Source organism: Moschus berezovskii, chromosome 3 (genome assembly GCF_049115385.1).
Source record: "Moschus berezovskii isolate FMDL1 chromosome 3, NW_MosBer_1.0, whole genome shotgun sequence".
NCBI lineage: Eukaryota > Metazoa > Chordata > Mammalia > Artiodactyla > Moschidae > Moschus > Moschus berezovskii.
Genome location: NC_142462.1, coordinates 86,291,162 through 86,305,275, shown reverse-complemented (window position 1 = coordinate 86,305,275; position 14,114 = coordinate 86,291,162). Strand labels below are relative to the sequence as shown.

The following is a 14,114-nucleotide window of genomic DNA, read 5'->3' as shown; positions in this document are numbered from 1 at the left end:
TGTGAGGCAACCCATAAGTGATGCTCTTATCATTCATTCATTTCTTAGGAGGGGTTCCTAACTGCTTTAAGATTCAGAGTGAAGGAGATAGAAGTTGAGGGAGTTTACCGCTGAGGGCCTCGGGTCATTTTTTCCGTATCAGACGAGGACAAGCAGCTCCCTCAGGGTCACAAAGCAAAAAGTGATGTGGAAGAACAACAACAAAAAAGGCAGTTTCCAGTTTTGACTTTGTTAATACTTCTAAACTGGTTATTCTGAGCAAGCTATTTAACATGGAAGATGCTCACTTTCCACTTTTCTGTAAATGGGGATTATGGGGTGGTTGTGAGAACAAAACCACACTCTATAAATTCTGAGCACATGTAAGCTCACAATGCCATTATTAATAATGATGGCACGATGCCAGACACTGGATTTCATCAGTCATAAATTCTCATTTGCTTCTCAGATCCCTATCCTGGTTTTGCATATGAAGAAACTGAGTTTCAGTAAATAACACTCTGAATGTTGTAACTAAGTGTTGGAGGATATATAAATTTTCTTTTCAAGGTTTTCTGAACAAAAGATCAGGGTAATATAAGTGCATTTAGTACTAGTAATAAAAGCATTATTAATATATTTGACTAAGGGAATTCATTTTTAAGTTGTGGCTTTGTCTTTCACCCAGAACTCAATTCTGCCTCTGAAAGACGGGGTGTGGGGTAGAGAATTTAAAAGATTTAAAAGGAAGGCAAAAGTGTACAGTGTGTCTTTATAGATAAAGAGTCTGCCAGCCTCTTGCTTTAATGTCTTCCTCCTGGAGAAAATTCAAGTAGAGTGTGCAAGATATTTTCGGAAAGTAGGACATTTTGGAAGCATTTCATAACCTCTCAGACTAGAAGGGAGAGGGGGAAGCAGAGAGGGAGGCGACTGGGCCTCAACCTCATCTGCAGTGAGAAAATGGTGATGCCCAAGGCCACCTAGCCTCCCAGAGAGGCGCGCTCCCTGGACCCCAAGCGACCTTGGCGGGCGGCGCGACCTTGAGGCCTGCGTTCGCCTCAGTTGCCCCCTCTGAGCAATGGGGAGACGTCCTGCTCGCGAGGCCGGGCAGGTGCACGGCCCTCCAGCTCCCACGGGCCCACCAGGGCGATCGCCACGCCCTAGCCCCGTCCCCATAGCGGTCGCTAGCGCGCGACCCCACGCCGCAGCGCGGAGACCGAGCCCGCGGGCGGGAACCTGCCCGCATCGCCCAGCACGCACGCGCGTCTCCAGTCCTGCCTCTCGGGCGCCATCTCTACTCATAGGCCAGCCATGCCATCACTTCGACTGACCCGTGGTCGCGATTGGCCAGAGATGAGGCGCGCGACCGGCTGTAGGCGGGGCTTGAACTGGCTATAAAAAAGGAGGGCGGCGGGCTCGTGCTGCCTTGCAGACGCCGCCACCCCGGAGCCTCCGTTCCTGTCTAGCCATGGTCAACCCCACCGTGTTCTTCGACATCGCCGTCGACGGCGAGCCCTTGGGCCGCGTCTCTTTTGAGGTTGGGGCAGGCGGCGACGCGCCGGGTGGGCCCGAGCGGGCGGCGGGGGGAGAGGCCGAGTAACCGGGTGCGGGCACCCTGCTTGAGGAACGCGGGCGGCGCGGCGCCATTTCCTGACGAGGGGCCATTTTGGGAGGCCGGGGGCGGCGGGGAGACAAAGGCGGGGCGGGCGGGGGAGGGGCGGCCGCGCCCTTCCGGCCGCGCACGTGCTCGGGCTGCTAGCTGTTGGTCGCCACGCGGGACCGCAGGCCCGGAGGGTCGACAACGCCCTAAACGGAAGGCAGACGCCGGCCCCCGGCCGCTGTGACCGTCCCGAGGCCACCCTCGAGGGCTCGGAAGCGGCTTCCTTCGCGCTGACGCGACGGTAGCACCTGAAGGCTGCTTTTCCCGCCCCAGGCGCGTCAGGGTCGGTGGGGATAGCTGCCTAGCCCTGGTCCCGGAGGACGCCTGCTAGTTTAGGGTTGGGTTATAGGTCTGTGGGGCTGGCAGACTCCAGGGTTTCCCTAGATGTCCTAAAATCTTGAGACAGATGTAGAAAGAGGCCCCCTCGCGCCCCTCCCGGCCCCCACCCCGAGAGGAAATGTGCAGGCGGCCTTCCCTCCGCTGGCGCCGAGGCCCGCCTTCCGCTGCGGTGACGGTGGGTGGGAGGCGCCCGGGCTCCTCCCGGTCGTCGTCCTGCAGAATGGGCTAGTCCAGACTGGCTCCGCAGCAGGCCACCTCTGATGGTTTCTTAACTAGTTAAGGGATGTTAGGAGTACTTATTAGCCAGTTTGTGGTTACAACAAGGTAGCTAAGTAACTCGGCGTGCCATTGGAACGGTAAATGCGATTCCGTTCCAGTTAACCGGTAGGTCTTGAAATGTCCAGTCGCTAAATCGTGTCCAACTCTGACCGCAGAGGATGCCAGGCTCCTCTGTTCTGTCTCACTTGGGGTGTAGCCCTAAGTGGTTTTATCCTCCTTAACGACCTCTGAAAAGCTGCCAGTGGTTAGTTTTAGGATTTTATCCCAAGGATGGATAGGCCCCCATGCAGATCATAAGGGCAGAGTGTTTCCTGTCATGATAACTGTCCGCGTTGGAGACAGACACACAGAAGACGCCTAAACCCTTGATAGAGAAAATATTAGGTCCTATTGAGTCTATACCCTACTCTTACTGTAGTCAGAGCTAAGAATTGGTAAGGGCCCATGTGGAACCTTGCCCTGAGGTAAAACTCTTCGGAGAAATAAAACATCCTATTGATCTACGCCCCACTTTTATCTGTAGTCAGCTGATAATTGATCGGGAGCCACGTGGAAATTTGGCCTAAGCCTAACGCTTCCTAGCGTGTGTCTCGGGTTAGCCAGAGGTCTTAATGGAAATGAGATAGGAGCTCTTGGCATATCCACTGGTGAGAATAGAGATGGAACTGACAGTACGGACTTTTAACTTTAGAGTAACGGTTTACAAGGGAAGTGGGTGAGTATAGGGTTTGAGAAACGTTGGACTTACGAGAGACCATATGTTTTACATACAATACTTCGAAGCTAAATAATTAGTCTAAGAAATATACAGGATTTCAATAGATGATTTAGTCATAGATCTCTGGAATAGTTCATAAAATATTTTAAAGGATTTGTTTAAGTGTGGTGTTTAAGCGTGTTTGGCCAAAATGTTTTATATATGCAGGAAAGGTTTGAAGCAGTTGTACTAGAAACCAATCTTTATTTTTTACCCCACTACTAGGTAAGGGACCTGGAAACCAAGAAGTGACTGCTCATCCAATCCATAAAGCTATGTTAACAGATTGGAGGTAGTAGCATTTTCATTACCAGTGACTGAAATTACACCTGTTTACTCCCTGATCAAGCAGGAGTACTTGCTATTCCTGAAGATTTTGTCCTTAGGTTCAAACTGAAGTTGGGGGAGGTGATGTACATTTGAGAAGCCATATATCTGTTCAGAAGTAGGTGTGATAACACATAAAAGTTTTAAGTCACTTTTTAGAAGCCTCACACTATTTGAGTCATTGCTGGTTCTGGATTTTTGGCACGTCTTTGGGTCTCATGTTGCTAACCCAACACCACAGGACTTAAGGCTGTCAGGAACAGTTCTTATTTGGGATTCAGAGCAATTACTGAAGAAGCATTCTGTTCTTGTGAGAAAACGAATTTATGATTCAGAAACCCCTAAAGACAAGGGTACTAAGCAACAAAATATGCAAACAGATGTTAATTAACTGTCATTTTTCTCTTACAGCTTTTTGCAGACAAAGTTCCAAAGACAGCAGGTTAGTTTAACAAAGGTATTCTGATTATTAACTGTTGTGTGTGTGTGTCTCTCTTTATATATGTATGTATATATACTTTATTTTAACAGAAAACTTTCGGGCTCTGAGCACTGGAGAGAAAGGATTTGGTTATAAAGGTTCCTGTTTTCACAGAATAATTCCGGGATTTATGTGCCAGGTATGAAATAGACTGATACTGACTTGGGTTGTCTTAATTTAGGATTGAACTAGAATACTCCAGAATGTGTATATATGGTTTGTCTGCATTGGTGCCAGTCTGCTATTAAACTTTTTTGGTTCATTTGTTTATTTTACAATTTTGCACTAATAGGATGCCATGTAAATTGCTATAGTTCTGTAATAAAATGTTATTTTTAAAAAATGTGCACATATGAAGTGCTAGTCTACCATTTTGGTTCCAAGTGACCTAGTTTTATTTACTATTCATTTATTTGGCTGCTCTGGGTCTTGGTTGCAATGTGTGGGATCCAGTTCCCTGACAAGGAATTGAACCTGGACCCACTGCATTGGGAGCATAAGTCTTAGCCACTGGACCACCTGAGAAGTCCCTTGACCTTCTTGTTTTGAATTTGAGTATTCAAGTTTGAACCTTGCAGACATGGCATGTTTTCTGTGTTGCCAAAAGTGACATATTTCTCTTTATGTTCACAGGGTGGTGACTTCACACGCCATAATGGTACTGGTGGCAAGTCCATCTATGGCGAGAAATTTGATGATGAGAATTTCATTCTGAAGCATACAGGTCCTGGCATCTTGTCCATGGCAAATGCTGGCCCCAACACAAACGGTTCCCAGTTTTTCATCTGCACTGCTAAGACTGAGTGGTAAGACAGGACATGGCAAATCACCCTTTCCCTGCTGTTGCCTGCTCTAAGGTAGTGGAAGGGCATGGATCATAGTTAAAATTTCTATAGTGTGCTTATAGAAAGTAAGTGGAGATACTCTAGCAAAACAGGGCATTTAGCTGATTGGTTTAGTTAAGAGTGGTGCTTTCATCTAATTTGCTTGTGATTTGTTGGCTTTTTTTAAGGGGTCCATTCTAAAATTAGGATTCCTAACAGTGGAGACTCTATGTTTTTTAAGACTGACCTAAAGCAATCTTATCGGTGTTGCCAACTTTTTTTAGGTAGAAGAATAAAACGTTTCCAGTATTTAACATCTCTGGTCACAGGTAGTAATGTTTATTATTCTGTCTCTAGGTTGGATGGCAAGCATGTGGTCTTTGGCAAGGTGAAAGAGGGCATGAATATTGTGGAAGCCATGGAGCGCTTTGGGTCCAGGAATGGCAAGACCAGCAAGAAGATCACCATTGCTGACTGTGGACAAATCTAATAAATTTGACTTGTGTTTTACTTAACCACCAGACCATTCCTTCTGTAGCTCAGGAGAGCACCCCTTCACCCCCATCTGCTCGAAATATCCTATAATCTTTGTGCTCTCGCTACAGTTCTTTGGGTTCCATGTTTTCCTTATCCCCCTCCAAGTTTAGCTGGATTGCAAAGTTAAATTTATGATTATGAAATAAAAACTAAACAGTTATCTGTCTTTGTTTGCATTAGAGTATTGATGTAGGTTTCATTTTAAGCAGCAACAGGTTACTTCTAAGACAAAAATTGTGTTTACTTTAAATTCCAGAGTACTTTTTTTCCTTCCCTGACCCAAAGAAGTTGGTGATGACCAGGTAAGCCTGGCGTGCTGCAGTCCATGGGGTCACAGAGGCGGACACTACTGAGCAACTAAACTGAACTGACCCAAGAAGGAAATGTTGATGGAGTATCCCAAGAGCAAACTGAGTGGAATACTAAAAATGTAGGCTGAGGCAGGGAAAGAACAACCTGGAACTTGAAGATTGTGACCAGGTTGGACCGAAAATTCTCACTTGGCACATTAATGGGTATCTATCAAAACTGTGACAGTTTGAAAACCATAGCTAATACTAAAAAAGACTGGTGGTGGCAGCACTCCTTAAGAATCTGGATGTCTGTAGCTGTTTTGAGATAAAAATAGAATGTTTATAACAGCTTAACTGTGAAGTTGTGGACAAAGGACAGTCTGGTGGAAAAGCAGGCATGGTGTAGTCTACCTGCAGAGGGCATCTGGCTCTGCTATACCAGCAAAGTGACCAGTTGAGTAGATTGGGAACTTTTCCCTGGCTGGTTGTAGAGTCCATCATGGTCATTTGAGGCTTTGTACAAGGATAATGTAGACCTAACAGCCATAATCTGGTACAGATGAGGACTTAACTTCTGAACCCTACCCAGTTGTGTACTGTATTCCCTCACCAGAGGTCACTGATTGTGATTTTTGTGTTTGTCAACCTCATCGCCTATGTCCCTAAAAACATGTTCAGCTTTTGAAAAGCAACCTTAAACCTAACTGCAAAGAAAGGGTATGTTGCTGCTTCAGGGTCTCCCCAGGAATGCAAGTGGAGCAGGATGGATCATAGTATGGCCTAAGCTTCCTGGAAAGAACAAGAGCTGCTTCCGGAGAAGTCAGCTAGGAATGCACCCTAGGAGGTAGGACACACCCAATCCCTTTAGCACATCTCAGAAGTAAAATCCATAAAATCTATGGCATCTGTCCCATGGGACTCCAGATTCCCCCATCGGTTCCAAAGGGGTGTTTAGAATCAGCTTTTGTTTAGTTGCTAAATTGTGTCTGACTGACCCTATGGACTATATTAACATGTCAGGCTTTCTTGTACATGGGATTTCCCAGGCAAGAATACTGGAGCAGGTTGCCATTTCCTCCTACCCAAGGATCTTCCTGACCCAGGGATCAAGCACACGTCTCCTGCGTTGGCAGGTGGATTCTTTACCATCAAGCCACCAGGAAAGCCCCAAATCAGCTTTATTAAGGTACAGTTTATATACAATGTCTTAATGCTCTTCTCCCCCAACCCCACCATGATTTAACCTAGGTTTTAAATTTGAAAGTTGCTCAGACATGTCCAACTGCAACTCCATGTACTGTAGCCTACCAGGTTCCTCTCTCTGGGATGGGTAGCTGTTCCCTTCTCCAGGGATCTTCCCTACCCAGTGTTTGAACCCAGGTCTCTTACATGGCAGGCAGATTCTTCACCATCTCAGCCATCAGGGCAGTCCCTAGTTTGCTGTGTGTTCAGTCGCTCAGTAGTGTCCGATGCTTTGCAGCCCCATGAACTGTAAACCATCCACCAGGCTCCTCTGTCCATGGAGTTTTCCAGGCAAGAATACTGGAGTGGGTTGCCATTTCCCACTCCAGGGGGTCTTCCCAACCCAGTGATTGAATCTGCATCAGTGGATTCTTTACCCCTAGCGCCACCTGGGAAGCCTATTTGATGGTTAGATGTCTTTTAAATCTAGAATAGTCCTACTTTCTAACAATTTCTATTAAAAACTGTTGGTATTATAATGTGTAATATACACTACATAATATATCAGGTGGTGCTAGTGATAGAGAACCCACCTGCCAATGCAGGAGATGTAAGTAGATGTAGGTTCAACCGCTGGGCTGGGAAGATCCCTTGGAGGAGGGCATGGCAACCTACTCCACTATTCTTGCCTGGAAAATCCTCTGGACAGTGGAGCCTGGTGGGCTACAGTCCATGGGGTCACAGTCGGACGTGACTGAAGTGACTTGGCAGGCAGGCAGGCATATATGTATATATACCATATATGGTATATACATAATATACCATAAAATTCAACCGTTTGAAGAGTACCATAGTGAATTTACTGAGTCATGCAACCATCCCTAATCCGCCACACGAAGAGCCCCATGCCCACTGGCATTCCTCTGACTCACTCAGTGCCTGGCAAACTACAAGTCTGTCTCTAGATTTGCCTTTTCTCTATGTTTCATATAAGTTAAATTCTACACTGTGGTCTTTGATCTCTTTCTTTTAATGATGTCAACTCCTTAAGTCCAGCACATTGACTCTGTGGAATATCCCTTATCTTGGAGCTGCTGCCAATGTCTCCACTTTGTGTTACTTGCTTGTTCTTCTAGTTCTTGTATTATCTGTAAACTGGAAATCAGAGAAGATTCAATGGACACAAGTTCAACTTTTAAGCAGAAAAGCATCATCAGTTCAGTTCAGTCACTCAGTTGTGTCTGACTCTACGACCCCATGGACTGAAGCACGCCAGGCTTCCCTGTCCATCACCAACTCCTGGAGCCTACTCAAACTCATGTCCATTGATTAGGTGATGCCATCCAACCATCTCATCCTCTGCATCCCTTTCTCCTCCTGCCGTCAATCTTTCCCAGCAACAGGGTCTTTTTCCAATGAGTCAGTTCTTCACATCAGGTGGCCAGACTATTGGAGTTTCAGCATCAGTCCTTCCAATGAATAGTCAGGACTGTTTTCCTTTAGGATGGACTGGTTGGATCTCCTTGCAGTCCAAGGGAATCTCAAGAGTCTTCTCCAACAACACAGTTTCAAGAATATCAGTTCTTCGGTGATCAGCTTTCTTTATAATCCAACTCTCACTCTACACATGACTACTGGAAAAACGATAGCTTTGACTAGATGGACCTTCGTTGGCAAAGTAATGTTTCTGCTTTTTAATATGCTGTCTAGGATGGTCATAGCTATTCTTCCAAGGAGTAAGCATCTTTTAATTTCATGGCTGCAGTCACCATCTGCAGTGATTTTGGAGCCCCCAATAATAGTCTGTTTCCATTGTTTCTCCATCTATTTACCATAAAGCGATGGGACCAGATGCCATGATCTTAGTTTTCTGAATATTGAGCTTTAAGCCAACTTTTTCATTCTCCTCTTTCATCAAGAGGCTCTTTAGTGCTTTGCTTTCTGCCGTAAGTGTGGTGTCATCTGTGTATCTGAGGTTATTGATATTTCTCCCGGCAATCTTGATTCCAGCTTGTGGTTCATCCAGTCCAGCATTTCTCATGGTGTATTCTGCATGTAAGTTAATAAGCAGGGTGACCATATACAGCCTGGACGTACTCCTTTCCCAATTTGCAACGGAGTCTGTTGTTCCATTGTAGGTTCTAAGACTGTGGCTTCTTGACCTGCATACAGATTTCTCATGAGGCAGGTCAGGTGGTCTGGTATTCCCATCTCTTTCAGAATTTTCCAGTTTGTTGTGATCCACACAAAGGCTTTGGCACAGTCAATAAAGCATAAGTAGATGTTTTTCTGGAAATCTCTTGCTTTTTCTATGATCCAATGGGTGTTGGCAATTTGATCTCTGGTTCCTCTGCCTTTTCTAAATCCAGCTTGTACATCTGGAAGTTCACAGTTCATGTATTGCTGAAGCCTGGCTTGGAGAATTTTGAGCATTCCTTTGCTAGTGCGTGAGATGAATGCAATTGTGCAGTAGTAGTTTGAGCATTCTTTGGCATTGCCTTTCTTTGGGATTGGAATGAAAACTGACCTTTTCCAGTCCTGTGGCCACTGCTGAGTTTTCCAAATTTGCTGGCATATTGAGTGCAGCACTTTCACAGCATCATCTTTTAGGATTTGAAATAGCTCAGCTGGAATTCCATCACTTCCACTAGCTTTGTTTGTAGCGGTTTCCTAAGGCCCACTTGACTTCTCATTCCAGGATATCTGGCTCTAGGTGAGTGATCACACCATTGTGGTTATCTGGGTCATGTAGATCTTTTTTGTATAGTTCTTCTGAGTATTCTTGCCACCTTTTTTTTTTGTAGTGGTTTTGCCATACACTGACATGAATCAGCCACGGGTGTACGTGTTCCCCATCCTGAACCCCCTTACCACGCCACGTCTTCTTACCTTCTGCTTCTGTTAGGTCCATACCATTTCTGTCCTTTATTGTACCCATCCTTGCATGAAATATACTTTGGTATCTCTTATTTTTTTTGAAGAGGTCTCTAGTCTTTCCCATTCTATTGTTTTTCTTTATTTCTTTGCATTGATCACTGAGGAAGGCTTTCTTATCTCTCCTTGCTATTCTTTGGAACTCTATATCCAAATGGGTATATCTTTCCTTTTCTCCTTTGCCTTTCACTTCTCTTCTTTTCACAGGTATTTGTAAGGCCTCCTCAGACAACCATTTTGCTTTTGCATTTCTTTTTCTTGGGAATGGTCTTCCTGCACAATGTCACAAACCCTCGTCCATAGTTCTTTAAGCACTCTATCAGATCTAATCCCCTGAATCTATTTCTCACTTCCACTGTATAATCAAAAGGGATTTGATTTAGGTCATACCTGAATAGTCTAGTGGTTTTCCCTACTTTCTTCAATTTAAGTCTGAATATGGCAATAAGAAGTTCATGATCTGAGCCACGGTCAGCTCGCGGTCTTCTTTTTGCTGACTGTATAGTTTCTCCATCTTTGGCTGCAAAGAATATATAATCAGATTTTGTAGGTGATGCTATACGCACTTAATTCTGCCTCTTGTCAGTTGGCATATGAGCTTAGACTCAACAGACCATCAGCTGCTCCACTGGAAAGGTACTTTGTACACTTCCTGCAGAGTAGGTAACCTGTGGGATGGTACTTTGCCTGTGTGAATTCTGTTCCCAGACCTTTCACCTGATTGTTCTCAGTATCAATTAATGGTCTTCACCTGAATCAATTAAAAGTTTTTGGCTGCATCATGTGGCTTAAGGGATCCTATTTCTCTCGTCAGGGAATCAGGGACTGAACCCATGCCCCCAGCAGTGTGTGTGAAGTCCTAACTACTGGACCATAAGGGAATTCCCCTGAATCAATTATTCTGTGGTTGCAAAAAATTGAGAAATCTTCTAATCTTCCCCTCCCTCCTCCTAATAGTCTCAAGGATTTTCATTCAATGTATTACGATTACACTCATTATTTTTGATGTTCAAATCATCCCAAATTTGACTATTACAAGTCCCCCTAAATTGACCTCTGTGTCTCTTTCACATAATTCCAGTAGCCTTTAGGCCCTTCCAAAGTTCATGCTTCCATTAGATTACAGAGCAGTTGGAGGCCTGGGAAGTGTCAGGGATACTCAAATTTTCAACAACCCAAAACCAAATTCTTTGTGTTAACATGTAAAATGGAGTTTAGACTTAGATGCATTTTTCACATGCACAAACATCTAATGTTTGGAAGTCAGTGAGGCAGTCTCAGGCATTATAATACATCCAGCACTATCCCTATCTATTGTCAGAGGCCCACAAAATTTCAAACTGCCTTCTGGCTAAAAATCACTGACATAATGAGATAGGATGTAGTTATTAAAAGAACAAGGTAGTGCATCTCCAGAATAGCGTCTACTAGACTTTTAGGTGAAAAAAAAGAGCAGTAGAATACAATATAACACATACTGTTGTGATTAGGCTAAGTCGTGTCCGACTCTTGTGACTCCAAGGACTGTAGCCCACCAGACTTCTCTGTCAATGGGATTTCCAAGGCAAGGATAGTGGAGTGGGTAGCCATTTCCTCCTCCAGGGAATCTGCCTAACTGGGGATGAAACCCAAGTCTCCCGCATTGGTTAGCGGATTCTTAACCATTGAGCCATCAGGGAAGTCCTATAACATGCTAATTTTTGTAAAAAAGCAGAATAAAGTGTATCTTTGTGCTTTTATATACTCTTCAGAGAATACAAGAAATGTTTTCCAGTGGGTGTCTTTGGGTAGTGGAGTGAAGGCTTATGGGCAGAGAGGACTCTCATCATACATTCTTTTTACCTGTACTATTTAAAATTTCAAAAACATTAATTTTAAAATGAATCTATAGTACACTTTGTCCTCCATATCCACAGATTCAACCAATCATGGATCAAAAACATTCGGGAGGGAGCTTCCCTGGTAATCCATTGGTTAAGAATTCTGCCAATGCAGGGGACATGGGTTCAATCCCTTGTCTAGGACAATTCATATTGAGGGGCAACTAAGCTTGTGCATAACTACTGAATCTACATGCCCTAGAGCCTGTGCTCCACAAGAGAAGATACCACACAACTAGTGAGAAGCGCACACACAACTAGAGTAGCCCCACCCGTCCAGAACAAGAGAAAGTATGCCCTCAGCAGTGACGACCCAGCATAACCAAAAATAAAAAAAAATATTGGAGGGACTTCCCTGGTGTCCAGCAGTTAACACGTTGCTCTTTCAACACAATGGGCCCAGGTTCCATCCCTGGTCAGAAAACTAGATCCCACATGCTGCAAATAAGACCTGGTGCAGTCAAATTAAAAAATAAAATTGGAGAAAAACAGGCCAGAAATTTCCAAAGGCAAAACTTGAATTTGCCATGCACTGCAACTACTTACAGAACATTTACACTGTATTTACAACTATATATAGTATGGACAGTGTTTTAGGTAGTATAAGTAATCCAGAGATGAGTTAACATATCTGGGAGGATGGTCCAATCTTGTGTGCAAGTGTTACACCATTTTATATAATGGATTTGAGCATCTTGTGGATCTGAGTACCAAGGGGTCCTGGAACCAATCCTGCGTGGATTCTGAAGTAGGGCCAAATTTGGCTTACTTCAAACTGTTTATTATTGGGATTTCCCTGGCAGTTCAGTGGTTAAGACTCCATGCTCCCAAAGCAGGGGGCTCAGGTCCATCCTGAGGGAACTAAGGTCAGGGAACTAAGATCCTGCATGCTACTCAGTGTCAGGGAAAAAAAAAAAATACACACACACATATAAACCCTTCCTAGTTACCCGTGAAGGTACAATAGATGAAATATGAAGGCTGGGACACACTTCACAACAAACCAGTAGGAGGAAGTGGTGTACAGATACAGTAAGATGGACCAAATGTGAGGCTGAGGCCCAAAGTACCTGGCCCAACTGCTCTAGTTTTCTTCCATTAGAAAACAAAAATACAATCCTGGGAACACAGTACATAGCAAATAATTACATTACCAAAATTTGAAGCAATTCTCGAAAGAACTCTAGTAAAACTCTAGTAATTCTGTTAAGATTATTTTTCCTTTTTTCTATTGCTACTTTGGTTTCTAAAAACTACAAAACATCACACATGATAATTGTAGATCCTCTCAATATAGAAGCTTCTTCAAAATATGTGCCAAGATTCAGTAAAATCGACACTTAGAGACAATCCTATAGAACTGTTTCTTCAAAAATTAAATTTTAAGGGAAAAAAAAGAGACCTATAGATTAAAGAGAAACTTTTAAAGAGCTATCAGTAAAATGGAAGACATAGTGTATGGATCCTGATTCAAACAAACCAACTGTAAAATTAAGAAACAATCAGGAATATTTGAATACTGCCTGGATATTTGCTACTACAAATAGCTGTCTTCAATTAATGGTATTGTGGTTATAGTCTAAAAAGTACCCCTTCTTTAGCAACACATACTTAAGTTTGTAGATATGAAAATTAATCATGCCTGGAACGGGATTCAAACTAATCAACTAACATGAGGGCTCAGGAGGGATATAGGTAAAACAAAATTGACCACAGGATAACTGCTAAAGTTGGAAGATGAGTACATGGGGGTTCATCATACTATTCTCTTTATTTTTGAAAATTTCCATAATAAAATAAGTTTTTAAAAATGAGAGTTTTGTACTGACACTGTTGTATTAGAAAACATTCAAGAATTTCCACTGTCAATGAAGACTTCCAGGCAGAAAAAATATAATTTCCTGATGGACCATTAACTCCTACATTAACTTAAATTGTACAATAGTTACTGAGAAACTAACAAAAATAATTTTTAAAATATTGTACAAATTACTGAATATTGCTGTACCACTAAAAGCTGGATTTTAAGCCAAAAGCAGACAACTTTCACAACCTTCTCCTTAATTCTAGGTTTAAGGGTGTGGGTTCTGAAGTCAGCCAAATCTAGGTTTGTACCCTACTTCTGCCTTTTTCTACTAGATAAATGTTTTCTGGCAAGCCATTTAACTTCTGTGAGCCTCAGCTTCCATACCTTTAAGATGGGGGTAATAAAATTTCATCAGTAAAGCACTTAGTACAGAACCTGCCATATAGTAAGTGCTCATTAAGTAATTCAAATAATTTCTCTCGTATTTCATCAGTTCTTAAACATGTTTTATATTCTAAGATCTCTGAAATTTAGATGCATAATTGATGGCATATCATGGTTTAATTGGCAGTTTTTCTTTCTTTAGTGGTATGTAAAACTGTTATATACTACAAATAGGTAGCATATAAGATCCAATATAATATGGTATCAATGATAGAAGTAGAGTGCCAATTTCTGATTTTTCTGAATATATAACCAATTTTAAATTTAAAAAATTTCAAAGGATGAGCAAAATATTTCCAACACAGCACAAACAGAACAGTTTTGAGACAAGTTTTTTTTTTAAAAAATGGTTTATCAATTCTATTTTTGTATAAAACACATGGGAGAAACC

At 43.1% G+C, this 14,114-nt stretch overlaps 1 protein-coding gene across 1 annotated transcript; it reads left to right on the top strand.

Moving 5' to 3' along the window:
* The first annotated feature begins 1,371 nt into the window (after positions 1–1,371).
* Positions 1,372–5,343, top strand: PPIA (peptidylprolyl isomerase A). Its single transcript, XM_055421086.2, has 5 exons — positions 1,372–1,516; positions 3,753–3,783; positions 3,873–3,961; positions 4,456–4,628; positions 5,004–5,343. The coding sequence occupies exons 1-5, from the start codon at positions 1,448–1,450 to the stop codon at positions 5,134–5,136; spliced, it is 495 nt and encodes a 164-aa protein (XP_055277061.1). The 5' UTR covers positions 1,372–1,447; the 3' UTR covers positions 5,137–5,343.
* Positions 5,344–14,114: the final 8,771 nt, after the last annotated feature.